This window comes from Podarcis muralis, chromosome W, assembly GCF_964188315.1.
Source record: "Podarcis muralis chromosome W, rPodMur119.hap1.1, whole genome shotgun sequence".
Lineage (NCBI taxonomy): Eukaryota > Metazoa > Chordata > Lepidosauria > Squamata > Lacertidae > Podarcis > Podarcis muralis.
The window spans coordinates 25,888,923-25,916,894 of NC_135674.1; the positions used below are offsets into that span (position 1 = coordinate 25,888,923).

Consider the following 27,972-nt stretch of genomic DNA (forward strand, 5'->3'; position numbering starts at 1 on the left):
AGGCTGGTAAAGGCTATGGAAGATAAATAAACCATATCTGACAAGCGATCTTCTTCTTACTTTCTGATGTTCCCTAAACAAACCTTCACTTCAAAGCCACTCTGTTGTGTTCCTCTCTAAACACCAGCTGGAGGGATTGGGGCTTAATCTGTTTGGCCTTCCCAGGTGAAAATAGGGCTCAGCTGACATGGAAACCGGGTGTGAAGGTGCAGTGATAAGCACATCCCTCTTAAGCTGTCGCCCACCTGCCTGAAAATGTGCCTGCTCTATGCACACTGCTCTTGAAAACTCGGCAAAAGCTGCCAATGCAAACTTCCTTCCTTGGGCCTGACTTCATCTGTGGGGCGTGGAGGGGGCCACTGGGGGACGGCAGGGGCCAAGCAACAGCAGTGGGAGGGGGCTTTAGCTCAATGGTGGGCGGCCACCTGTTCCTCCTATTCTTGCCACGCTCACAAGGGGGAGATGAGACAGGGCCTTTTCAAGGCTAACTGGGAAGACACAGCGGGCCCTCTGGGGGTGTCGCCAAAATCTCTCCTCCCTCCCTCTCACTTCCAACACTCAGCCTAGAACCACAGAATTCTGGCCTCACCTCCAAAAGAGCATTGGAGGGGCTTTGAAAAAATGGCGGACGAGGTGGAGCAGCAACAAATCACAAATACTGTCGAAGAGCCCTTGGATCTCATCAAGCTTAGTCTTGATGAACGAATTGATGAAAAAATGAGAAATGACTGAAAACTTTGAGGCAGATTATTTGCTTGTTACCAGCACTTAAATAAGATTTTGGGTGATGTTGAGGAGACTGTGACAACAATGGAAATGGATGAAGAAACCTATGAAGAGATTTATAAATCTACCAAAAGGAATACAGTGGTACCTCGCGTTAAGTACTTAATTCGTTCCGGAGGTCCGTTCTTAACCTGAAACTGTTCTTAACCTGAAGCACCACTTTAGCTAATGGGGCCTCCTGCTGTCGCCGCACCGCCAGAGCACGATTTCTGTTCTCATCCTGAAGCAAAGTTCTTAACCCGAGGTACTATTTCTGGGTTAGCGGAATCTGTAACCTGAAGCGTATGTAACCCGAGGTACCACTGTATTCCGATGCTGTTTGTCCGACGAGATGGAGTTGTACTTGTAGCTCCTCCACTGTGGGTTGGCTGAAACCATGAAGAAAATGGTCATTGTTTCAAAAATGTTGGACCTCTGGACACTGTCTTCTGATACCCTTAAACATTAAGATTCTGCCCTTAATTCTGAAAGACCATCCAAACCTGATTTGTTGTGAAGGCGTAAGATCATTTGGCATATAAGTTGATATAAGGGTCTCCCCCCGAAATAACTTAAGTGCAGGTGTCTTTATGTGTCAGATCAGTGGATATAACCATTTTAGTTGCTCTTGCGGCCGCTGATCTTTTTAAAGAAACAAATCTGTTTGGGGTTTTTTTTGTATGTATGTGTTTATAAGCACTTTTCCCATTAAGGGGGGGGGGCATTGTGTGGGATGTGAAACACAAAAGCAGTCAAGTACAACATTCCTAGAGTGAACATGTTTACACATGGGGAGGAATGTTTGTTCAGCCAGCAGGTAAACTTCCTGTTTCCTTCTGGGCTGGGACAGACTTCCTTTGCATGTGACTAGAGGTGGGTGTGGCCTCACCTGAGCAGGTAATGACAAAAGCACAGGGCAGGGCAGCCATCTCTCTCCTTTTGACTACATGCATCGAAGAAGCAACATTTGCTTAGCCAAAGATGCCCTCTTGGCTTCCAGCCAAGAGATGACAAAGGGACTGTCTTCTTATGAGATAGTTTCCAGGTATATGTTACTTTTCTAAGCTAAGTCTGCCTTCTGGAATCCTATTGTGAACAGAATGATATGTGAGTAAACTCTCTTTATACTTTTATAGAAGACTGTGTCGTGTCTTATCTTTTATGAGGGAATAAGGGGAAAATACCAGAACAGTTATTATAGAGGTTTTAGCGAGCCTGAGCAAATGCATCCGCTGCAAGTTTAAAAGGGAGAATGTTACTCTGCTAAATTCTGAACTTGTTAACACATGTTGGAAAGGCTATTATCAGACAATATATCCTCTCCTGCATCCCTGAACATTCCCACACATTAGAAAAGGTTCAGAAAAGGGCCGTCAGAATGACCAAGGGGAGGATGGAGCAACGGATGGAGGCTGCAGCACTGGGGACTTTTTGATTTGGAGAAAAGGTGAGTAAGAGGCAGCGTGGCAGAAGTTTTGACTCCACAGAGTGGGAAGTGACGGCGGCAGGATGTTTGTGTCACTGTGTTCCATGAAGTGGGACTATTGTCCTTTGTTCTTTTTCTCTTTGCTGTCTGATGCTCGAGAGGGAGGGAGCCATGTTGCAGTGCTCCGTGTGTGTTTATACTGTATGTAAATAAAGTACAGTGGTACCTTGGGTTACCTTGGGTACTGATTGGGAGCCACCCAGAGTGGCTGGGGAAACTCAGCCAGATGGGCGGGGTATAAATAATAAATTATTATTATTATTATTATTACATACGCTTCAGGTTGCACACTCCACTAACCCATAAATAGTACCTCGGGTTAAGAACTTTGCTGGCCACGTGACCCGGAAGTGTCTCCGGACATTGCTGGCCCCCGGTCTCTTAAGTGAGATGGGCGCACAACCCTAGAGTCGGACACGACTGGCCCGTAGGGCAGGGGTACCTTTACCTTACCATGCAATCATTTAAAATTTTTGAGTCCTTTTTATCTCTAGGTCCAAATCTGTAGGCCTTTACAATTGTAGATTCCACCTCTCCCTTTGTTAGGTCCCAAAAGGACACAAATTTCTGGACGCTTTCAAATTTCCTTGTTCAATCTCTGGTAGACTTCTCAGATGAAGATATGTCTCTCTTTCCTTAAGTTGTATAAAAGCTATTGCTGTTTGCGATTCTTCCTGTAATCTTTCTAAGTCTGAAAGTTTAACAGTTTCAATCTCTGATACTCTTTTCTGCAAACCTGCAACTTCTGTTTTGACCTCTTGGAGATCTTTGTGCAGAATTCCAAAGTCTTTTTTAAATTCCTGGAGACAGAGCGTATTAGCTCTGACCTCTGTTGCAAGACTCTGCAAACCCTGCTTATTGTCTTTCATAAACTCCAATATTTGCTCTTGGAAAGCCTGGTCTTTAGATTCTCTTCTAGTGTGTGGTTTTTCCCCCTGCTCTCCCACCATAACACCGTTGGTGACTCAGATTTCCAAGGTCAAAGATGCTTTTATTTCCACAGAGTCAGGAGTAATGAGCTAGTAGTCATGCAACAGCTCCAGTTTGCGGAACAAGACAGTTAAAATACAGTCCCAATTTTTTCCCAACCTGCCTTTCTTATTTATTTTCCTTTTTCACTCCTCAAGCAATTCAAATATGTTGCCAGTTTTCAATTTAAGGGTTAAAATTCAGTTCAGCCTGCTGCAGCACTTCAAAGTATCCCAGTAGGAAATGAAAGTAATTGACATTCCTTCATTGTTGCATCACAATGGCTGCTCTCTGCTCTGACCGAGTCACCCTTCCAGAAAGTCAAGTGGCTTTTAAAAGTCCTTTCTGAAAGCTTTTGCAGGTATTTCAGTAATGTTAAATTCTCCCCCCCCCCTTCACCTGCTTTTGGGGGGATAATAGATTCAGTCTTTGGAAGTTTACAAATCTCTAAATCTTTTCTCTTGCATTGGAAAACGTCTCTGTTTTCCTATTCTATCAGCAGGTAGGGACTGGCTTCCGTTTTTTAAATTCCCTTTCCCTTATCCAGATTGTTTCAAATTTTTAATCCAAATGTAAAATGTTGTACTGCTGTTTTGCTTGGACACGAAGGGAAGCAGACATGTTTTTTCCTTTGTTCCTGAACTATGCTGAATAAACGCCTGTAAATATGCTTACATATGTCTCTGTCCTCCACTTCCGTTGTGAGAAGTTATTCACTCTGCTGATTAAAGAGTGCCAAGTCTCTAAAGGTCTCTGAGGCTTGTGTCACTGATTGATGCTGATACGGAAGGGGGGGCATGTCTTCTTCACCTTCTTCTTCGCTACAATATATCCATTTATTTCCGAGTCCAATTGTCAATGTCAAAAGGGACTAAAATCTATAAAATTCATAGAAAATCAACGTGCCAATTTGCTCAATTTCTCTGGGACTCCATGACACCTCCCCTGTCCTCCATAATCCCTCAAGCAAGGTGTCAAGACCCTAATCCTGTCAAATCACTCTGCCAAGCCTTTCCTCCGGGCAATGCCAGGTGGCAGACTATGCATACATGGACCATTGTCTTCTCATCACCGGTACTCAGGATGTGCTTATCTGCGCATATCTCCAGCTCTGCATATTCCCCCTCCCTCCTCCATATGTTAATCCTGTGTAACCCAACCTCTTCTTAATGTATTCATGATGTAACTGGGATGTATTTTGCACTGTATTCTGGGACATGGAGGGAAGTTTCAAAAGTTCATGTCACCCCTTTCTCGCTGTTCAATCTCGCCTTGAACCTGTTGCGCAATAAACTTGGATCTTCTGCAGCTTGCTCCTGTCTCCGGCTGAGCTCATTTTCCTCCGCAGGGACCCGCGGACTTAGTCCGACGAGCTGGGTGGCAGAGCAGCCTCGCACCCAGATTTTACCGTAACAATGCTGTTCCAAGAACCGGAGTTCACCCGGCTGTCGGCTGGTGGCTGGAGCCAGCTGGGGGCCTGCCAATTGCCCCCGTCTCTCCGGACACATCCCAACACATTATCCCCCTGCTGAAATCCTGCAACTCTTCATACTATGATTAGAGTTGGAGGGCAACTGGTTGAGCCCACTTTTGCAATGCGATAGGGCAAGAATGCCCCTCAGGATGGCCATACAGTGGTACCTCGGTTTACGAACATTCTGGAAGTCCGTTCTTAAACTGAGGTGTGCTTTCCAGGGCTGTCTTAAGCATATGTGGCACAGGGGTGCAAAGATCTGCCCGGTGCCCCACCCCCCGGTTACCCAGTACCAGGTAGCCAGGAGGGCGGAGCCGGCTGGCTGCCTCAGTGTCTCGCTGGCTTGGTTGCTCCCAAACTCGCAGCGCAGAAGAGCCCACCGCGGCACTCTGACCGACGGGCAGGCTCTTCCCCGGACTCAACTCTTGGGCCCTGGACCCTTAGCCTGGTGCCCCTGAGAGCCCGGCACCCAGGTGCCCCGCACCCCTATTGCCTATGGGTAAGACGGCCCTGGTGCTTTCCCTAATGAGCCCTCCCACTGCCGGTGCCCTTCCACCGTTCTGATTCCATTCTTAGACTGAGGAAAAGTTCTCAAATCGGGACACTATTTTCGGTTTTGCGAAGTTTGTAAACCGAATCATTCTTAAGCCGGACTATTCTTAAACCAAGGTACCACTGTAATGTGGTCACACTGGGAAGCACTGCAAAACTACTAATAAAGTGGGGCAATGTGTGTCAGACAATTGCTAATGCACTGTTATGGCATCAACAGCATGTTTCAGAATATCCCCACAAAACCCCCAAAGTCTGGAGGGCCTTCTCAACTGCTTCCGGTTCAAATAAAACTTCTTTCAGGTCAACCTGAGCACCCAATGGACAGCCACAGCTTAAAGGCCTTTTGTGTTCCACCTTTGTCCTTTCCTCTTTGAGCTATGAACAGGCACCTAGGGCTGGCCCAAAACCATAGTTGCCTGGGGAAAAAAAGGACAAGTCCCCCCCCCCCCCATCACCCCATCATCTGATCCAAATAAAGAAGCAGTTGGATCTTATTTCACCTATGGAAATTATGTGAAAGCCATCTTCAAATATCTGAAGGGCTGTCACAAGGAAGATGCAGGGAACTTGCTTTTCTCTGCTTTGGAGGATTAGACCTGAAACAATAGATTCAAACGGCAGGAAAGAAGATTCCTTATGTTCAAAGGAAGAGCCTTCTGGCAGTAAGAGCTGTTAGGCAGTGGAATGGACTCCCTTGGAAAATGGTGGACTCTCCCTCCTTGGGGGTTTTTAAGCAGAGGTTGGGTGGCCACCTGTCAGGGATGCTTGGGCTAGGTTTCCTGCATTGCAGGGGTCCCTTCCAACTAAGATTCTATGAGAAAAGAGAAGCAGACTGGCTTAGGCGGAGCAGGAGAGGCAGAGGGGACACCTGAGGAGCTCCAGGCGAATGCCTGAGGAATTGCCCCTGCTGCCTGAGGCAGTCACCTGAGCCATTTGGGTAGCCCCTGGCAACTAATAACCCAGTGGCCACGGTCACAGATCCACTTCACCATACAGTGGTTAAGATGGGAACAGGGTTTGTCTAAACTGGATCGAGCCATCTGTATGAGTACGGACTTTAAAAAGACGGAGGAGAAGGAGAATCAGAAGTCAGCTTGGCTGCCTGCCCTATCTTTCCCTCCCTGCTTCATCACCACTGGGACACAGACCCTATCCAGTCACATAGTAAAACCGCATCCGCTGGTCATCGCTCATGTTCACAGCCACCACTTTGCTCCACAGGAGAAGACCTTCCACCAGCATCCAGGCAAAGGCAGCCATGAAGAATAGGTGCAGGAAGGCCATGACGGCAAAGCACACTCCCTGGGGAGAGGAATGGAAGGAAGGGCAGGAGGCTGTGGGAGGTGAGGGCGAGGGGCTAGGGGTCCATTGGCAGGAAGCAGGACCAGAACAGGTCTCTGTCCGGCTGGCAAAGGTGGGTAGGTCCCCCATGAGGTCTCTCTCAGCTGCCTGCCCTTCCTACCTGGTTGGTTTTGGCCAATTCACTGAACATGAGCAAGGCCTCCGCAGCTACCAGTGCAAATATCAGGTTCTTGTGCACTGTGGTCCTCTCGCTCTTGGGGACACTGCAGGGAGGGAGGGGGGATGGGGTGATGGGAGTCAAGAAACAAAGCTGGGAGTGCACCCCCCTTTTTTACTGTTCAATTTTTTTTAAAAAAAATCTCACTACAAGAACAGCTACGAAAGCTACAAACAGAATACGTATAATATGAAGACTTCTCCTAGAGGCAGTTCTCAACCCCCACCACCTACAGAGGGTAGCAGCCCCCTCCCAGCTCCCACCCGGGATCTCTCCTTTTTCCTCCCTGCCTCTCACCCTGGAGAACCAACACTTCTGGGAGTGCCATTCCTGATACCCAGCCCCCGTGCTGGTCAAGTCCCATCACATGCTTAGGAGACGGGATGCAGAACCTGCAGCCGCCCCCCCCCCCCCATGACCATGCACTCTGCTGGCTGGGGCTGATGAGAGTTGGAGTCCCTGCAATGCCTGATCCTTACGGTGGAGTCACAGTCAGGAACGACTCATACAAAGTACTCAAGCAAGAACAGGGAGCGCTTTGCACCCCTTCATAAGGAACATAGCATGCCTGCAGGATCAGGTCCATGATGGTCCACCTAGCCCTGATTCCTGTTCTCACAGTGGCCAAACAGTCCTCTCCCCTCCTGGTGTTTCCAGCAACTGGCATTCAAAAGCATCGTTGTCTCCAACTGTGGAGCCGCAGCAGAGCCGTCCTGGCTAGGAGCCATCAATAGCCCTCCTCCTCCTCCCCCTCCCCCATCTCCATGAATTTGTCCAGTCCTTTGGAACTCACTTCCACAGGAGGCAGGGGTGGCCTCCAACTGGGATGGCTTTGAAAGAGGATGAGACAAATCCACGGAGGAGGAGGGGGCGGATTAGGGATGGCTGCTAGCCAGGATGGCTCTGCTCTGTCTCCACAGTTGGAGGCAGGAATCTGGCAGGGACTGGTAGGGCACTGACGAGTGTGCACTGGGGGAAGGAGGCATGGAGTCGGACTCAGGAGTGGGGGGCAGTGGGTTGTGGAGGCCTGTGGCAGCCAGGAATCAGAGGCAGAGGCAGCTTCCAAGCTGGAGGAAGAGGCAGGCTGGGCAAGTGAACCGCCAGGCGCCTCCCCTGCACTATGTCTTCCAAACCAGGAAGGGACTGAAGAGGGAAGAGCAGAGGCATCTTTCATGCAGGTTTAGCCTCTGGCTACATGCACACAGCCCACTGGGGAAAGGTGCATATGGGGGAGGGGAGGGGTTCCTGGTTGCTGCAAGTGCTTCCTAGAGCACAGACCTGGGGCAGCTGCCTAGTTCTTAGATTGGTGTGTGTGGCTATCCAAGATAGCACAAGAGGGTTCTTGTGCTCAGATTTTGCTTGTGGGGTCTCCCTCTAGCATCTGGGGGGGAGGGGGCACTGTGAGAACAGGATACTGGACTAGATGGGCCCCCATTGGCCTGATCCAACAGAGTGTCATGATGTTCTTCTGTAAGGAAATCATCCCCATCCTACACCTGTGTTGCTTCTGGAGACGTGGCCCTGCTCAAGCCTTACCCAACTGCCAGGAAGAGGACGAAGGTGACAATCAGGGCACAGAACGAGACACCACAGCCAACAAAGGTCAAGGTCTTCAGGGTTGACTCCTCCTCTACACTCCTCTGCTCAAACACACAGGAACAACTTGCTAAGCAGAGTCAGCTTACTGTTAGGCAAAGTGAGGCAACTGCCTCAGTTGGCGGGTGTTGGGGTAGGGGCAACCCCTGGCTATTCCACCCAAGACCCTCCCCAGCCATTCCCTTTTATTGGTGGATAGAGCTGGGTAGGCCACACAGGATGTCCTGCAAACCACCGCCACCCATCCTCAAAAAGCCCACTTGACTGAGGTGTGGTCGACTGTCCCATTACTACTACTACTACTACTACTACTACTACTACTACTACTACCACCATTTATTACCCATTCATCACCCCAAAGTCCCAGGGCAGGTTACAACAACTAAAGCACAACATTAAAATCAATTTAAAACAACTTAAAATTGTTGGGAAAAAGCAAATACATTTCCTTCTCTTGAGCTTCTATTTCATGCATGTGTTGCTTCAAACCACATGAGGACGCTGTTTGCCTAGCAATCTATCCAACACTTGCTTGTGGCCTCTATAAGTTAACTGCACCACTAAAAGCTGAACCATTTTGTGCTCTCTCTTCCAACATGTTGAGACAAGATGTCTGGTACTTCTCTCTTTTATCCCTACTCATCCTGTTAATAGCTCCTGCATGAATAAAGCCTTTGAACTCCAGAAACAGTAAGTGATTATTTCAATCTAATTTACCCGGGCTGCAAGCTCTCCTAACAAAAATTACAGAAATTAGATGGGTCCAAAAACATACACCTCAAGTGTCAAAAGCCAAGGTAAAGAGGTGTGTCTACAGTATTCGAGTAAAGCTGTATCTGTATAATGAAGATGCCAGACACACCTCTGTGGCGTAAGAGTTATCCAGCTGCTAGTGCAAACCTGTGGCTTTTGTATGTGGGGTGGAGGAAGAGGCGCCATATTGCCATTCATTGCAGGCAGAAAAAAACATTTTGGAATGGCACTAAGGCCTGTTCCCCTGCCCCCCAACCTGCCCGCCCCCTGGTTCCCTTAAGCAAAGGGTTCAGTCTCTCTCATCTGCACCTCATAGGCCTGCAGCAGCACTGCAAAGTTGGTGGTGTGGTTGCAAGAGCAGGTGGTAAATTCCAGGTGGGAGGTGATAACAGAGCAGCCTGCAGTGGACCAGCCTTCTCCTCTTCCTCCTTTAGGGCTAGCATGGCATGAAAGGAGGGGGGAAGGGAGAAGCCCAACAGGGACTGAAGGACAAATCTCTAAGTCCAGCAGCACCCAATGAGGGGAGTCAGCAGCAAACAGCTGTTGAAACCAGAGAGAAGCACAGAGCTTCACTTGCCCCAGAAAGGCTTGCTGCTAACCGGAGGCCTCTTAGCCAAACCAGAGTGCTCCTCCCACCCCCACCAACCACCCCCAAGGGTTTAAGCAGTGAGATTACTTAGAGGGGTATTAAGAGGCAAGGGGGCAGCAGAGGTGGGCATTGGAGGTGTGAAGGGCTCATCAGACATCACTGGATCTAGCTCATCAATTTTGTTGAATTAGAATTGTAGTATTGGAAGGGATCCTGAGGGTCATCTAGCCCAACCCCCTCCAACACAGGAATGAAAGTAAGTAGTTTGGATTGGATTGGATTTTGAATAAATGTGCAATTATTTGCTGCTGTTTTGAATTTTATTGTGTTGTTGTCCTTCTTAGTGGGTGGAGCAAACTGCTATTCTAAATAATGGTTTTGATTGGGAAGCTGGCACTAGGGATCAGTTTGTGGAACCCTGGAAAGGTATGGGAACAACTGGACCGATGAACTGCAGAGCTGGGTTTCCAGTAAGCCCAGTCCCAGCCACCATGACCGGAAGAAGGAACAAGGCACTGACAAGCACTCAGCAGCCCCCTCAACACAAGGAACATGAGAAGAAGCTGCCTTATGCTGAGTCAGACTATTGGTCCACCCAGCTCTGCACTGTCAACTCTGGCAGGCAGCAGCTCTCCAGGATTTCAGGCGCGGGGGGGGGGGGGTGTCTCACCCATCCCCACCTGGAAATGCCAGGGATTGGACCAGGGACCTTCTAAATGCAGAGCAGTTGCTTTTTTGGGGAGCCATGGTGCCTCCCTTAAAAACAAAGTAAGGTGCTAGTCCTCACAGCTGTGCTTGAGTTGAATTAGACAGGAACATAGGGAGCTTCCTTGTATTTCAGGCAGGAGTCTATCATGTCACCCCCTACTCACCTTGAGTTGAGTCCCAAGTGCTGCCACCTTTCCGCATAGGGTTCCAAATTAGCACAAAAGTTCTAGACCTGAGAAGGATCCTGGTTGGTGAAGGCCAACCCCCCTCCCCCTGGAGTTTTCGGCAAAGCCCCAAAATATGCTCCTTGATGACCCAGACAAGGAAACAACATCCCACGTCAGACCATATTTATGGTGCACTGAGCATCCTGCATTCCTCATGGGCCATAATTCTCCAAGCGACTCTACTCTGTCACAGGCAGGAGGCATAATTCAGTGGGGCCTCCAGGGAAAGGTCACTCATTTGCAAATAACTTTGCAGAAGGAAACCTCCCTCAGCAACAAAAGGCTCCTCATAGCAGGTTGGGGTGTTAAGAATAAACACATAACAGTCTTATCAATCTCAGGCAAGGGAGTGAATTGGTTGACTGACTGAACACAGGAGGCATAAGGGTCTCCCATTTTTCAGGCACACTTGGAAATATAAGCAACTGCCATGGGAACAACTAAATACCCATTTGACCGGGGGGGGGGGGGACTGACATTGCGCAGAACACCCCCGAAGCAGCAGGCAAAGCATGGTGTAATGGTTCTAGGGGTTGCTCGTGCGTAAGTTGCTGCCACTCCTGGCTAGGTTACCTGGTTGAACCCTCTCTGTCTGGACAGCCTCAAGTTTTGTGGCTGTCTCAGTCGCTGGCAGACTCCGTCAGTGGGTGTTTCTTGAACCTTTTCCAGCATAAAAGCTGTTTGACGCCAAGTCTCCTCCTACTCTCCCTGCGCGGAAGTCTCCTGCGCAGGGAGGGTGTGGGCAGCGGAGTACCCGTACTCTCTCCGCTGGTCTCCGGTGTGGAGTCCTGGAGCCTCCCCTCCGATTCCCCCATCTGCCCCCCTTCTCCACTGGTGTTACGCTGATTTTCTTCCCCCGTAGATGGGCTGCCTCTCTCCCTACTAGGACCCTCTCCGGCATCCCTCTGGAGCCTTCCCTCCGCCTCTAGCTCCGATGGCAGTTCCCTGACATCCACCTCCCCCCCCCAGGACCCCCTCCACCCCCGGCCTAACCTTCTAATCCAACCTCGTCCCTCTCCTCGGTCGACAATGTGGGGAATCCCCTGAAGGAGCTGTCGTCATCCTCTGAGGATTCAAAACCCGCTTCCCACCCACTCTGATATCTTCTCGCGGGGTGGGCCTCCCAGTCTGATTCTTCCCTCTCTGACACTTCCCCTCCCTCCTCTTCGGAGTCAGGAAAACGCACAAAGTCCTCTTCGTCGTCTGTGGTTCCAAATTCTTCCTCCCAGAATCTCGCTAGTGGTTTTGGCTTATCTGGGAACAGGCTGTGGAATTCTTCCACTAGATACTCGTCATTGATCGCCTCAGCGGGTACCCACGTGTTTTCTGACTCGGGTTCTCCCTCCCAAGCCACAAGTACTCCACCTGGCGCCCTCGCCACCTTGAATCGAGTATTTCCGTGGCTTGGTTGTGGTGTTCCCTCTCCTCTACCTGCAGGTGGGTGGTGACTCCTCCCTCCCTCCCCGGAAATTCCCTCCCCTCCCGGTATGGTGAGAGTAGGGACCTATGGAACACCGGATGTATCTTCATGCTGTCAGGCAACTTGAGCTTGAATGCCACAGGGTTCACCTGCTGTGTTACCTCGAAAGGTCCCAGCCGCCTTGGCTGCAACTTCTTGCACCCTCCCTTTAGGGGTAACCCTTGGGTTGACAACCACACTCAGTCTCCCACCCGTATGGCCTCCCCCTCCCGACGGTGCCTGTCTGCCTGCCTCTTGTAAACTTCCTTGGCCCGCTCCAAGTTCATCTTGAGTTGCTGGTGCAAGGCCTCCATTTCTTCCACAAACTGCTCTGCCGCAGGTACACTCCATCCTTCCTCCCCCCTCCCCGGGAAGGCCCTGGGGTGACACCCATAATTGGCCATGAACGGGCTCATTCCCGTGGATACATGTTCAGCGTTATTATACGCAAATTCCGCCAGCGCCAGTTTCTCTACCCAATCGTTCTGTCTCTCGCTGACGTAGCAGCGTAGGTATTGCTGGAGTATACTGTTCGCTCTTTCAGCTTGCCCGTTGGTCTCCGGGTGTCGCGCCGTCGAGAAGCCCACCTTGACCTGCAGCAAGCTCATGAGCTTCCTCCAGAACCTGGAAGTAAATTGTTTCCCGCGATCTGAGATGACTCTCGAGGGAGCCCCATGCAGCCTGAAGATGTGCTCCACAAACAACCTGGCTGTCTCTTCTGCCGTCACTGCATGTGAGCAAGCTATGAAATGGCACATCTTCGTCAGTAGATCGACTACTACCATGACTGCTGTCTTCCCCCTGGACTTGGGCAAATCTGTCATAAAATCAATGGACACCACCTCCCAGGGTCTTCCCGTCGTGGGTAAGGGTTCCAGTAACCCTGCGGGGGCAGCCCTCTCCCCCTTTGCCCTTTGGCAGCGGTCGCAACCCCGTACATATTCATGTACATCTTCCCTCACCCTTGGCCACCAAAACTGCCTGGTGATGAGCAGCATGGTTTTGTGCTGTCCAAAGTGCCCCGCTGTTGGGTTGTCGTGGAGTTGTTTGAGTACCTTCCCCCTCAAGGTCTCCCCCGGTACATACAGCGCCCCCTTATAGTACAGCAGCCCTTCCCTTTCCTCAAACCCTCCATGGTTTTCCCTTCCGTCTCGGAGTTCCCTGATTTTAGTTTGGGCGAACACGTCGTTTCTAGTGAGCCCGCCCAGCTCTCGTTTCCCAACCAACGCTCCCCCACACACCCATCGGTCCTCGGGGATCACGTGCCGTATCTCCGGTGGTCCCTCTCCTTCCATGTACTCTGGCTTCCAGGAGAGCGCATCTGCTCTTACGTTTTCCTCTCCCGGCACGTATCGGATCTCGAAGGAAAACTTGGAGAATTCCTGTGCCCATCGAATCTGTCTCTGGTTGAGTACTCGCGTGGTCCTCCAGTATTCCAAGTTCTTGTGATCAGTACAAACCTGGATCTTGTGCTGCGCCCCTATTAACAGATGTCTCCATCGGCGAAACGCCACATAGATCGCAAGCAGTTCGCGGTCATACACCGTATAGTTTTGCTCCGACTTGCTCAGCTTCCTCGAGAAAAAGGCACACGGCCTCCAGCCCTGCTTGGCCCCTGGCTGCAAAAGTACCGCCCCAATGGCTCGGTCGGACGCGTCAGTCTCCAGCCTCATGGGCTTCCCCAGATCAACGTGCAGGAGCTGCTCTTCCGAAGCGAACGCCTCCTTCAGTCTTTCAAAGGATTGCTGGGCACTTTCCGTCCAGGCGAACTTCTTCTTGCTACTGAGACAATCTGTGATGGGTGCTGTCAAGTGGGCGAAGTTCTTGATGAACTTCCTGTAGAAGTTGCTGAACCCTAGGAACCTCTGCACGTCCTTCCGGGTCTTGGGTGCCTTCCATTCCAACACTGCCTGCACCTTGCTTGGGTCCCTAGCTAGGCCCTTGTCTGACAACTTGTACCCCAGAAACTTGACCTCTCTGGCGTGAAATTGGCATTTTTCCAGCTTGACCCACAACTGGTGCTTCTGCAGTCTCTTTAGCACTTCCCTGACGTCTCTGACATGTTGCTTCTCATTGTCCGAATAGATTAAGACATCGTCCAAAAAGGCTACGCAGTTCTTGTACAGCAGGGGCCCCAACAAGTGGTGCATGAATGCTTGAAAGCAGGCAGAGCCTGATTGTAATCCAAATGGCATGACTAAGTACTCAAACGCCCCCAGGGGGGTGAACATGGTGGTTTTCCACTCGTCCCCCTCCCTTATCCTAATCAAATTGTACGCTCCCCTGAGGTCCAGCTTGGTAAAAAAATTTCCCTGCCTCACCTGTGTTAAAATGTCGTCAATCCTGGGCATTGGGAAGGTCACGGGCTCTGATACCAAATTTAACGCCCTGTAATCTACGACCAATCTAGGCTGATTAGACTCCTTTTTGTCCACAAAGAACACCGGACTGCCCCCCACCGCCTTTGATTCCCTTATGAAACCCCTCTTCAGGTTCTTGTCAATAAATTGCCGCAACTCCTGCATCTCCCGGTCAGACATGGCATACAGCTTACCCACCGGTAGCTGAGCCCCTGGGAGTAGGTTGATTTGGCAGTCAAAGGGCCTATGGGGGGTAGTTTATCCGCCTCCTTCTCGCTGAAGACTTCCTCCAGGTCAGCATATTGTGGTGGCACCTCCCCTTTTGTTTCCACCGCCAGCCCAGCCACCTTGGCCACTGTCATTCTTGGGGTTCCACCCCCCCCAGACAGTGTTCCAAGCAGTAAGCTGACCCAAAGGTGACTGACTGCTGATGCCATGACACTACTGGATCATGCAGTGCCAACCAGCTCATTCCCAGTATTATTGGGGGTCCTGCCAGTGTGGCCACGTGAAAGGCAATGGTCTCCGTGTGCCTGGAAACCCTTATTCGCATTGGCGGGGTTTGGTGTGTCACTTCCCCTCCCAGAAGTTCCCTACAATCGATGGTGGTCACTTGCAATGGAAAATCCAGGGGCAGCAGGTGGAGTTGGTGCTCCAGAGCGAAGTCCCTGCTGAAGAAATTGCAGGAGCTGCCAGAATCCAGCAGCCCCTCAACTTTGACTGGGTGCCCATTCGGGAGTTCTAGCACCACTTCTATGGCTATAGCTGCCCTGGGGGGGGTCAGGCTGGGGCACTTCTATTGGTTGCTGGCCCGGCTGCTGGCCCCGCTGGTTGGCAGCCAGGCGTTGTCGTTTCCCTGCGCCTGCCCTTCCTCCCCCTTCTCCTCACAGCCAGCAGCCCCCACCATCCCTTGCCAGGCCTTTCTTTGAGGGCAGACCCTGGCAAAATGCCCTGGCCGTTGGCAGAGGAAACACTTCTTGGTGGTTTTCCAATCCTTTCCCTCCCTCTTGCGACCTTCACTGGAGTTCGAAACCTCTCTCGCACGCGTGCCATCTATTTCCATTGGCTCAGCCGCCTGGGAAAGCTGTCTCGGTATTTCAGGAATGCGGTAGTCAAGGCAACGTTCCCCTCTCCCCTCGCGTTTCTCCTGAGCCCACGCTTCCTGCCGCACTTCAATCGCAAGTACAGCCTTGGTCAGCTGATCCATCGAGCGCGGGATAGCTCGTCCTTCACAGTTGGGGACAACCCCTCTTCAAACAACATTTGAATCGGTTCAGAGTCCAGATCCCACCCGAGCCAGTGGACCAACATTGCAAAGCGCAACCAGTAGTCTCTAACAGATTGGCTCCCCTACTTGCACCCCATCAGTTGTCGCCGAGTCACACTTTCCTCCACTTCACTCGAATACATCGCATTCATCGCCTGGAAGAATTTCTTAAGGTCCTTCAAGGCATCATTCTGCGTCGCCATTAGGGGCCTGATCCATTCCCTTGCCCCCTCCCCAGATGCCCCACAACGTAGGCCACCCGTTCCCCATCGTTTGCAAAGTCATCATGCTGCAGTTCCAAATCGTACTCTATTTCTGTTCGGAACGCATTGTAGTCCTGGGGTTTCCCCCCAAACTTGTGTACCAGCCCCGGTACTTTCCTTGCGATGGGGGTGGGTCTGACCTGTGCATCCTGAGTCCGTCTTTCGTCCAGCCGCGCCGTCAGGAGAGCTACATGCTGTTCCAAGTCTCGGTTTCTCTCTACCAGACCTTGCACTCCAGCCGCTTGCTCCTCCTCTCCGGTTCTCCTGGTTTGGCTCATCGTGCTGCCTCTCTGGAGCTGCGCACAAGCAACATCGGAGACTGACGGATTGCTGTAATGGTTCTAGGGGTTGCTCGTGCGTAAGTTGCTGCCACTCCTGGCTAGGTTACCTGGTTGAACCCTCTCTGTCTGGACAGCCTCAAGTTTTGTGGCTGTCTCAGTCGCTGGCAGACTCCGTCAGTGGGCATTTCTTGAACCTTTTCCAGCATAAAAGCTGTTTGACGCCAAGTCTCTGTGGAGAGAATCAGAACTTACAGGGTTAAACAGTTCTGAGTGACGTCTCACATTCTGAGGCGTGGCTTTGTTCACAGAGGGGAGTGTTTCTCTGTGTGCTTTGTTCTTCCGGTTTTCGGCGGTGAGGAAGCAAGATGTGCGCTCTCTCGCCGGGTGATTTATGATGTTTTTTCTACACGATTAAAGACTTTTGGAGATAAGCAGGAAAGCCTGCGTGCAGTCTGAGTTATTACACACACACATTGCAACAGATTTCTACCGCTGTGTCTACTCTGCTACAAGTAGCTGACGGATGGCTATCCACGAGAGTCCAGTGGGGCAGAGAGGGAAGCCTGCTGGACCCCATCCAACAGCCACAGGTTATGGGAGGTCAGCAAAAGCTCTGAAACTGTTGCCAAATCATGCCGGTGTGTGTTGAAGCCAGCTGAGGAGAAGCTGGAGCCAGTTTGGAGCTGTGCCTAACGTTTGGAGGCAGAGGAGCTCACTGGGAGGAACGGATCTCCAAGGACCGGGTGCCGGAGAAGCTGCTGTTGTTGTGTGAGTACGCTGGGCCCCGGGGGAGAAGATGGCATACGGCCAGGAATTGTACGCAGTCCCGTTTGAAAAGCTCACTACCCAGTCCTGGCATATCTGGGCTAGAAGAGTGAGGGGTGGTTTTTGGCCACAGGGCTCTGGAGAATAGCCCAGAAAGAGCCGGCCCCACCCATACCAGTTGCTGCTGGAGATGCAGAGCTGGAGTCTGCTTTTCTGGAGGATAGAAAGCAGAGAGAGAAAGAGGAGTTCTGCATGTTGAAATCAAGCGTGGACCCTACGCTGTTGCCTCATTTGGAGGGCGTTGAGTCGGCTCATGCTGCCTGGGAGGTGCTGAGGAGTTTTTGTGTAAGGTCAGCAAGAAGCCAGGGCCAGAAGGAAGCCGAGAGCCCAGTGAAAAGCCCTAAAAGCCCTGAAGTCACAGCCTCAAGGAGAGCTGCTGGCAGAGTCGGGGGGGCAGAACAGCCCAAAGGCAAGTTTGGAAAGTTTTCCACTGTGTGTGACGAGGAGGAACGCCGTTTCAGAGGGGGCGGAGCTGGCATAGAGAGCCCGGGGGCCAAGCCAGCTGGAAGCTCACTTCAGTGTTTTTCCACTCGTCGCTGTTTTATCTGCAATTCTGCTGACCATCTGCGTCGTTCCTGCCCGCAGAGAGCCAGAGAGGCTGGGCAGGATGTCTCCAAGGTCGCTTCCCATGGCAGTCAGCTAGGTTTCCATGGCAGCCAGTCCAGGAGAGGAGGCAAGTGTGGGAAGGCGCAGGGAGGACGTGACACAGGGAGTGAAGACGGTCCTTATCAACTAACTGCCTCCATGGCAACGTTACGGGACAACTCCAGTGAGGACAGAGTGATGCGCTGGATAATTGACTCTGGAGCCAGCAATCACCTGATAACAGCGACACCTAGTGTCGAGATGTGGAACTGCAGAGCTGTTTCAGCTGGGAAAACAGTTGTATTTGCTGATGGGTCAAAAAGGCCTTTGTCTAACGTGGCAAATGTTTTTGTTTCTTTCTTGCAGGCGGAGCTGGAAGTCTACGTTGTGCCTGGGATGAAACATTGTCTTTTATCTGTATCTTGTCTCTTACAGGAGGGGTACAAGGTTTGCTTTGAAAATGATGTCTGCTCTATTTCCAGAGGGGGGAGACAACTGGTCAGTGTTGCAAAAGGGCAGAACAACCTCTTTGTTCTGGAGACACCTCTGGAGGGTAAGGGGGACGCTGAGGGAGCACAGGCGAAGTGTGCAACCGTTCCCACTCATGTTTCATGTGCTTGTGTGTGGCACAAAAGAACGTCACATGGTTCTTGGGAAGATATCCAGATGTTGCCGGAGTGCACTAAAGGTTGCAAAATAAGAGAATGTGGCAGATCCCTAGATTGTAGGGCATGCAGAATGGCAAAGGTAAAAGGGTGCAGTTATCCCAGGGTGGAGAGGGTAACCACAAAACCTTTTGAGCTTGTGCACACAGACCTTTTTGGGCCCATGCCAAAGCCAAGTCTGGGCGGGGCCAGGTATGTGCTGACACTGCAAGATGATTTCAGCCAGGTCGGCTGGTGTTATTCGCTAAAAATAAAAGAAGAGGCAACGCAACTGATCAAAGATTGGGTTGCGGAGGTGGAACTACGGTTCTCCACCAAGGTGCAGGGGTTCAAGAGTGACCGAGGTGCAGGGTTCACTGGATCTGCTCTGCAGAGTTTCTTTCGCCAGAGAGGAATACGTCACAAGGTGACGGGTGCTACTTCTCCTCAGGAGAGGGGCGTGGCGGAGCTTAGGAGTAAAGCTCTGGTTCAAGCAACAGAGGTTCTACTGTATGACTCTGGTTTGCCTCAAAGTTTTTGGGGTGAGGCGATGAAGACGGTCAATTTCACGATGAACAGGTCCTACAATTCAGTGGTAGGTGAAACCCCATATTACATGCTCCACGGAGAGAAACCGAAGCTGCATTTCTTCCGTGTGTTTGGTTCACAGGCCTGGGTGCCTGTGCCAAAGGCTCAACAGAAGCAGGGTGGCCCGAGGTTCCAGAAAATGATCTTCTGTGGGTATGAACCTGCGACAAAGGGGTGGAGGTTTGCATATCCAGAAGGTGATCAGACCAAGCTTCTGATCAGTAAACATGCTGAGTTCTGTGAGCAGGATGGTTGGTCAAGGCACAATGCGAGTCCTGACGTTCTCTCAGAATGTCTGTCTGATTCTGAGGAAGAGGGAGAGCCAGAGGCTGAACCTGTTGATGAGGACCAGGTCGATGACCAGGGTCAAGAACAGGATTGTGCATCTCCACAGGTTGTTAAAAGAGAGCCCAAGAGTGAGCCTTCATCTCCTGTTAGCAAAGTGCAGAAGGCTCAAAGACGCAGTAAGTCAGAGGGGGAGTCTTCTGATGTAGAGGACACACTTGCTGGCCCCAGTGGGTCAGAAGGAGCACCTGGGATTGTGCTCAGACGGTCCGCTCGAACAACGAAGGGAATTCCACCTGAGAGGTTTCAGGTCACCAATGCATGGGTTGGTTTCGCACAGTGCGAATCTGGGAGTTTTGAGGAGGTTCAACAGTTGCCTGACAAAGACGCCAGGAAGGGGCGAGGGGCAATGGGAAAGGAGTTGAACTCTCAGAGGTCTGAAGATGTGTGTTCACAGTTTCCCTCAGGATGCAAGACGAGAGGGTGTGTGGAGAGAATCAGAACTTACAGGGTTAAACAGTTCTGAGTGACGTCTCACATTCTGAGGCGTGGCTTTGTTCACAGAGGGGAGTGTTTCTCTGTGTGCTTTGTTCTTCCGGTTTTCGGCGGTGAGGAAGCAAGATGTGCGCTCTCTCGCCAGGTGATTTATGATGTTTTTTCTACACAATTAAAGACTTTTGGAGATAAGCAGGAGAGCCTGCGTGCAGTCTGAGTTATTACACACACACATTGCAACAGATTTCTACCGCTGTGTCTACTCTGCTACAAGTAGCTGACGGAGGGCTATCCATGAGACTCCAGTGGGGCAGAGAGGGAAGCCTGCTGGACCCCATCCAACAGCCACAGTCTCCTCCTACTCTCCCTGCGCGGAAGTCTCCTGCGCAGGGAGGGTGTAGGCAGCGGAGTACCCGTACTCTCTCCGCTGTTCTCCAGTGAGGAGTCCTGGAGCCTCCCCTCCGATTCCCCCATCTGCCCCCCCTTCTCCACTGGTGTTACGCTGATTTTCTTCCCCCGTAGATGGGCTGCCTCTCTCCCTACTAGGACCCTCTCCGGCATCCCTCTGGAGCCTTCCCTCCGCCTCTAGCTCCGATGGCAGTTCCCTGACACATGGCAACATCTTCCCATCAACACAAATTCAAATAAATAAGTCAATAAAAACCCAATTTAAAGGGGAGAAAAAAAACCTCAGAGGGGCAGGGGGTGTTGGCGGGCACCAAGGCAGGGATGAGTGAACCGTTCAATGTCAGTTTCGCATTTTTCCATCAGTGAGTTCCTTTCTCCACACTTCCACATGACTTTGCAATTTCGTTTTATTTAGAAAAAGTCCTCATGAGAAATTATCAGCCATTTTAGTGCAAATTTCTCTTGACATACACATTTGTGTATGCAATTCTGGCTGACAAATCCATTTTTGCAAAACTATTTTCTCTAGTACAGTGGTACCTCGCAAGACGAATGCCTCGCAAGACAAAAAACTCGCTAGACGAAAGGGTTTTTTGTTTTTTGAGCTGCTTCGCAAGACAATTTTCCCTATGGGCTTGCTTTGCAAGACGGAAACGTCTTGCAAGTTTGTTTCCTTTTTCTTAACACCGTTAATACAGTTGCGACTTGACTTCGAGGAGCAATTCATAGAACGTGGTGTGGTAGCCTTTTTTGAGGTTTTTAAAGACTTTGGTGATTTTTGAAGCTTTTCCAAAACTTTCCCGACACCATGCTTCGCAAGACGAAAAAAATCGCAAGACGACAAAACTCGCGGAACGAATTAATTTCGTCTTGCGAGGCACCACTGTACAGCGCATGTTTGTATATTATTTCCACTAATATGTGCATTTTTATTCACACTTTTAACCCAAGTATATGTATTTATTTAATTACTTGTCTGGAGAACTGCTTTGCAAAAAATTCTGAAAGGTGTGGATTTCGAAGAGCAGCTGAGTTTTGGTTTGCATATTTTTTCAGAAACTGCTAATCAGGTATGTTTGCCTCTAAATATGAACCGAGTCAAATTTCTTCCCCATCTGAGGGTGTCCAGAGGTGCCATACTGTGGACCCCATAACCAGAGATTTTACAGCAGAGCTTCCCAAACTGTTCATGTTGGTGACACACTTTTTAGACATGCGTCATCATTCCGAGACACAGTAATTCAGTTTTACTAGCAAACTGGAGATGAAACTAACTCCTTTCCAGTCCCGTGAGGAGTGTGGGTAACATTCACGTGACACACCTACGCACTGCAGCCGACACACTAATGTGTCACAACACAGTTTGGAAAGCTCTGTTTTACAGGAAGGAACTATGGACCCATATTTCAGACTTCCGCATGGGAGCTGGGTCTGTCTAGCCTGCAAAAGAGGAGACCAAAAGGAGATGAGAGAGTGATATTCCTCTGAAATGCTCTCCCACAGAAGATGTGGCAAGCATATTTTCTGCTGCTCTGGAGGGTGGGACCCAGACCAAGGGATTCAGATTACGAGAAAGGCATTCAGACTAAATATTAGGAAGAACTTTCTAATGGTAAGAGCTGTTTGACAGTGGAATGGACTCCCTCCGAAAGAGGTGGACTCTGCTTCACTGGGGTGACAGCAAAGGTTGCAAGGTTTTTACCTGGGCCAATTAGAATAAGATCCACTATTTGACTATTGATTCAGAACCCTAAAATGTATTTTATATAGCTGACTTCTTATTTTTATTTTTTGTATATCCTATTGTTGTATTATTGCTATGGCCGATGGCTGACGCAAATAAAGATCCGTTCATTCATTCTACTTCACTGGAGATTTTAAAGCAGAGGTTGGATGGTCATCTGTCAGGGATCCCTTACTTGTGAGTCCTGGATTTCAGGGGGTTGGACTAATGACCCGTGGGGTCCCTTCCAATTCTACAGCTCTATGCTTCTATGGCCCTCCACCCTACAGACTGCTGCCCTCCCACCCGCAATCTGAGCTTCCATGCCCACTAAGATCTTCCACTCTCCATCGCTCCCTTTGTAATGCAGCCAAGACAGAGGTTTCCTTTCCTGAGCTACCTACCTTCTGCTGAAGTTCCAGAAGGCGCACACTGGCTCCACAAACTGGTCTGGCAGAGCCTGCGGTGGGACGGAAACAGTGGAAGCCTTGAGCCCTACAGAGAAGCAGCTCTGGATCAAGCCCCAAAGGGGATCCACTCAAAACAACAGGGGTAACTCCACCCTCTCGATCACTGCCAATTCAAACACAACACCACGATCAGCACCAGCTGGGACGTGGCCTGTTACACAAAGGCAGCCACCCTGCAGCTACATGGGCCACTTTGAGGAAGGGGAGCCGGGGCGTGTAGTGGTTAGAGTGCCATGGAGGAAAAGGTGGGGACATAAATGCAATAAATGCAATAAATAAATAATAAAAGGGCTCACCACCACCTTGGGATGACCACCAACATGGAGAGCTTTAAAAATGAATTAGACAAATTCACAGAGGAAAATAAGGCTGCCCACGGCTACCAACCACAATGGCTGTATACTCCTGTTATGGAACCTCTACCTGTGGGCCTAATTAGGCTTTGTGAGACATCCTCATTTGGCCCCACCCACCTGGCCATCTCCCCAACATCACAGGATGCAAGAGATGTAAACACTGAAAGGGCTGCTCTGAAAATGGAGAATTGGGACTGCACTCATAATATTTCCTTTCCAGAGGAAGAACCCTGAACTTTCTTTTACAAGCTGCCAGGCTCAATCCTGCCATTCAGCCGTTCATTTATTTGTTTTACATTTACAGTATATATCATCTTTTCCTTCAGGGAGCTCAATGTGCTGCGCACGGGTCTCCTCCTCCCCCATTTAATACCCACAACCAGTCTGCGCAGCTGGTTAGGCTGAGAGGCAGCAACTGCCCCAAGGTCATACATACCAAGTGAGCTTTATTGCAGAGCGGGGATTTGAACCCTGGTCTCCCAGGTCCTAATCCAACGCTCGCTCTATTATACCATACTGGCTCTCACTATGATGCTAGGCAATTGACTGGTGGGCGGCTCCTCCTTCCTACCAAAATGACCCACAGAGGGAGGGAGAGTCCTGGCTCTAGGCTGCTGGCTGGATCCAGTTCCACACCCAAGGCATATGCAAACCAGGGTCAGGAGTGGCACACTTTGAACATCAATTGCTGGGGTGCAGCGGCAGAAGGGGGAAATTTCCTCATGCCCTGCTTGGGGGTTTCCCAGAGGCATCAGATTCTGAGAAGCAGGAACTGGGCTCTTTCCCTCCTGGACTGTCTCTGACCCTCCATGTCATCCACAAACATAGGATTGGGGTATGTGCACAAAAACACATTACTCTTTTTTTAAAAAACTCATATGGTAATTGTCAGGGAACTGCCATCAGCTCAGAGGCGAGAGGTGGAAGGGCAGCTGGATTACAGAGAGCCTCCAAAGATTGTGGGAAGCAGCACTTCCTCAGCGGAGGAGGAAAGCCCCGCCTCTAGTGGGGAATTGCTGCAGGGCTCGGAGGATGCAAGAAAGAGCCAAGACACTGTGCCTGAGCAAAGCGGGGGGGAGGGAGGTCCCCCTTTACCCAAGCCTTCCCTGCGCAGTAGGTTTTCACGCAGAGAGGGGAGGCGTCGGCTGGGGGTCAAGAGACTACTCTGCTGGGGAAAGTTTAAGGACCGCCCACTCTGAGATTCTGCTAGTGAGTGAGCAAGACATGAAATTGAGGCGCTCTGCACTGTAAATGTTTTGCACCAATAATAAAGCCTTTGAAAAGACCAGTGAGGGATCTTGCCTGTTCGCTCTCGAGCAACCAAGCCGATAGGCATAACAGTAATTCTCGACCAGTGCCGTCCCTGTCATTAGCCAGAGTGAGGTGGCAGCCTCTTGCAGCTGCAGTGGCAGCCTCCAGCCCTGTGTAGGGAAGCTTTTAATGTTTAATAGACTATTGTATTTTAATATTCTATTGAAAGCTGCCCAGAGTGGCTGGGGAAACCCAGCCAGATGGGCGGGATAGAAATAAATTATTATTATTATTATTATTATTATTATTATTATTATTATTATTATTATTATTATTATCCAGCAATTCTTCCTGAAGCCACTGGCTGTGCCTCACAGCCTGGCATTGGCCATCCTAAGCTAGCCTGCTTCTCTGAAGTGTGAGGTCGGACTCTGTTCTCATTGTTTCACCTGCCGGTCCACTCACCTTCTGGTTTTATTTTTTGAGAAAAATCTAAAAAGGGGATTCATCAGGGAATCCAAGGCGGCAGGGGGGAGCCCTGTGTTCTTCGTGGACAAGAAATCGACTAACGAGAAGAGACTTGTGGTGGATTTCAGAATCATGAACAGCCTGACGGAACCTGTGGCCTTCCCAATGCCGAGGATCGACGATGTTCTGGCCAGGGTGCGGAAGGGGAAAATTTTCACCAAGTTGGACCTCCAGGGGGCGTACAATCTCATCAGAGTGCGAGAGGGCGATGAGTGGAAAACCACCATGTTCACCCCACTGGGGGCGTTTGGGTATCTCGTCATGCCTTTTTTATATATATATAAGATATTTATTAAGATTTTCAAAGTATTACAAAAGGAAAAAAGAAAAATACAAAAGAAAAATAGTTAAAAACAATTCCATCTTTCCATTACTTATCTTTCATTTGCTTGTTTCCCGGACCTCCTCACACCTCCCTTTTTTGTATTCCAATTCAATTTGTTAGTTCAGCAAATCCTTTCCCTCTTTGTTTATCCTCGTCTTTAATCTTAAAATATTGTAACATTAAATTTTTACCTGTTAATAATCCATTTTTTCATATTCCTTATAGCATTTTAGCTAAAAACCACTTAACTTCTTATCCAACATCATTCTAACATTCATTAATTTTACAATATTTCTGTAGATAGTCTTTAAATTTCTTCCAATCTTCTTCCACCGACTCTTCTCCCTGGTCTCGGATCCTGCCAGTCATTTCCGCCAGTTCCATATAGTCCATCACCTTCATCTGCCATTCTTCCAGGGTGGGTAGATCTTGTGTCTTCCAATACTTTGCAATAAGTATTCTTGCTGCTGTCGTGGCATACATAAAGAATGTTCTATCCTTCTTTGGCACCAATTGGCCTACGATGCCCAGGAGAAAGGCCTCTGGTTTCTTCAAGAAGGTATATTTAAATACCTTTTTCATTTCATTATATATCATCTCCCAGAAAGCCTTAATCCTTGGGCACGTCCACCAAAGGTGAAAGAATGTACCTTCAGTTTCTTTACATTTCCAACATTTATTGTCGGGCAAATGATAGATTTTTGCAAGCTTGACTGGTGTCATGTACCACCTGTATACCATTTTCATAATATTCTCTCTTAAGGCATTACATGCCGTAAACTTCATACCTGTGGTCCATAACTGTTCCCAGTCAGCCATCATAATGTTATGTCCAACGTCTTGTGCCCATTTAATCATGGCAGATTTCACCGTTTCATCCTGAGTATTCCATTTCAACAGCAAGTTATACATCCTTGTCAAAGTCTTAGTTTTGGGATCTAACAGTTCTGTTTCCAATTTTGATTTTTCCACCTGGAAGCCAATTTTTTTATCCAAATTGTATGCCTCCATTATTTGATAATAATGAAGCCAATCTCACACTTTGCTTTTTAGTTTTTCATAACTCTGCAATTTCAGTTTGTCTCCCACTTGTTCCAAAATTTCCCAATATTTCGGCCATTTGGCCTCCATATTGAGCTTTTTCTGAGCCTTCGCTTCCATCGGTGACAACCACCTTGGGGTTTTATTTTCAAGCAAGTCCTTATATCTTATCCAGACATTAAACAATGCTTTCCTGACAATATGGTTTTTAAATCCTTTATGCGCTTTGACCTTATCATACCAGAAATATGCATGCCATCAAAATACATTGTTAAAACCTTCCAAATCCAAAATGTCTGTGTTTTCAAGAAGTAGCCATTCTTTCAACCAGCAAAAAGCTGCTGATTCATAATAAAGTTTAAAGTCTGGCAGGGCAAATCCACCTCTTTCCTTTGCATCTGTTAATATTTTAAATTTTATTCTAGGCTTCTTGCCCTGCCAGACAAATTTTGAAATATCTCTCTGCCACTTCTTGAAACAGTCCACCTTGTCCACAATTTGCAATGCCTGAAACAAAAAGAACATTCTAGGCAATACATTCATTTTTATAGCAGCGATACGGCCCAGCAATGAAAGCTTCAAATTTGACCATATTTCTAAATCTTTTTTCACTTCAACCCAGCATTTTTCATAGTTATCTTTAAATAAATTTCCATTTTTTGCTGTCATATTGATCCCCAAGTATTTAACTTTCTTAACCACTGTTAAGCCTGTCATGTTCTGAAACCTCTCTCTCTCAATTGGTGCTAAATTTTTCTCTAAAACCTTGGTTTTTGACTTATTCAGTTTAAACCCTACGACCTGACCAAATTCTTGAATCAGTTCTAGAAAGATCTAGAAATATGGTCAAGGTTGAGACTTTCCTTGTTAGGCCGAATTGCTGTCATCAAGATGAATGTATTGCCTAGAATGTTGTTTTTATTCCAGACACTCCAGATCCTGGACAAAATGGACTGTTTCAAGAGGTGGCAAAAAGACATATCAAAATTTGTCTGGCAGGGCAAAAAGCCCAGAATAAACTTTAAGATCTTAACTGATGCAAAAGATAGAGGGGGGTTTGCCCTGCCGGACCTGAGATTTTATTATGAATCGGCAGCGTTTTGCTGGCTGAAACAATGGCTGCTTCTTGAGAACACAGACATTTTGGATCTGGAAGGGTATGACAATAGATTTGGTTGGCATGCATATATATGGTATGACAAGGTAAAAATACATAAAGGTTTTAAAAACCATATTGTCAGGAAAGCACTATACAATGTTTGGATAAGATATAAAGATCTATTGGAAAGTAAAACTCCCAGGTGGCTATCACCAATGGAAGCTAAAGAGACAAAAAAACTTAATATGGAGTCCAAATGGCCAAAATATTGTGAAATTTTAGAGCAAGATGGTGAAAGGGTTAAATTACAGAGTTATGACAAATTAAAGTCTAAAGTACGAGATTGGTTGCACTACCTTCAGATAAACGAGGTATTCAAACAGGACAGGAAAATAGGTTTTCAGATGGAGAGGTCAAAATTAGAAACAGAATTGTTAGAACCCAATACTAAGAACTTGTCAAGAATGTATAATTTGCTGCTGAAATGGAATACACAAGATGAAACAGTAAAATCAGCTATGATCAAATGGGCACAAGACATAGGTCATGACATTATGTTTGATGACTGGGAAAGGTTATGGAATAGTGGTGTTAGATTTACGGCTTGTAATGCTTTGAGAGAAAACATAATGAAAATGATCTATAGGTGGTATATGACCCCAGTCAAACTTGCAAAAATTTACCATTTGCCCAATAATAAATGTTGGAAATGTAATGAGACTGAAGGTACTTTCTATCACCTTTGGTGGACCTGCCCGAAGATTAAAGCCTACTGGGAAATGATCTATAATGAAATTAAAAAGGTCCTTAAATTGACATTTTCTAAAAAAAACCAGAGGCTTTTCTCCTGGGCATGGTGGGCCAATTGGTGCCAAGGAAGGACAGAACTTTTTTCATGTATGCTACCACAGCAGCAAGAATTCTTCTGGCAAAGTATTGGAAGACGCAGCAGTTACCCACTCTGGAAGAATGGCAAGCGAAGGTGATCGACTACATGGGAATGGCAGAGATGACCGGCAGAATCCGTGACCAGGGGAGTGAGACAGTGGAAGAAGATTGGAAGAAATTTAAAATATAC

The 27,972-nt window shown here is 48.8% G+C and overlaps 1 protein-coding gene and 1 pseudogene across 1 annotated transcript; one reads left to right on the forward strand and one right to left on the reverse strand.

Moving 5' to 3' along the window:
- The first annotated feature begins 621 nt into the window (after nt 1–621).
- Nucleotides 622–1,158, forward strand: LOC144326390 (U6 snRNA-associated Sm-like protein LSm3). The gene is given in 2 exon segments (XM_077922956.1): nt 622–863; nt 1,092–1,158. Coding segments are annotated over 2 exon segments (309 nt in total).
- A 5,090-nt stretch (nt 1,159–6,248) lies between these two features.
- The window catches only part of LOC144326336 (adhesion G protein-coupled receptor D2-like), a 761,129-nt pseudogene continuing 739,405 nt past the window's right edge, over nt 6,249–27,972 (reverse strand).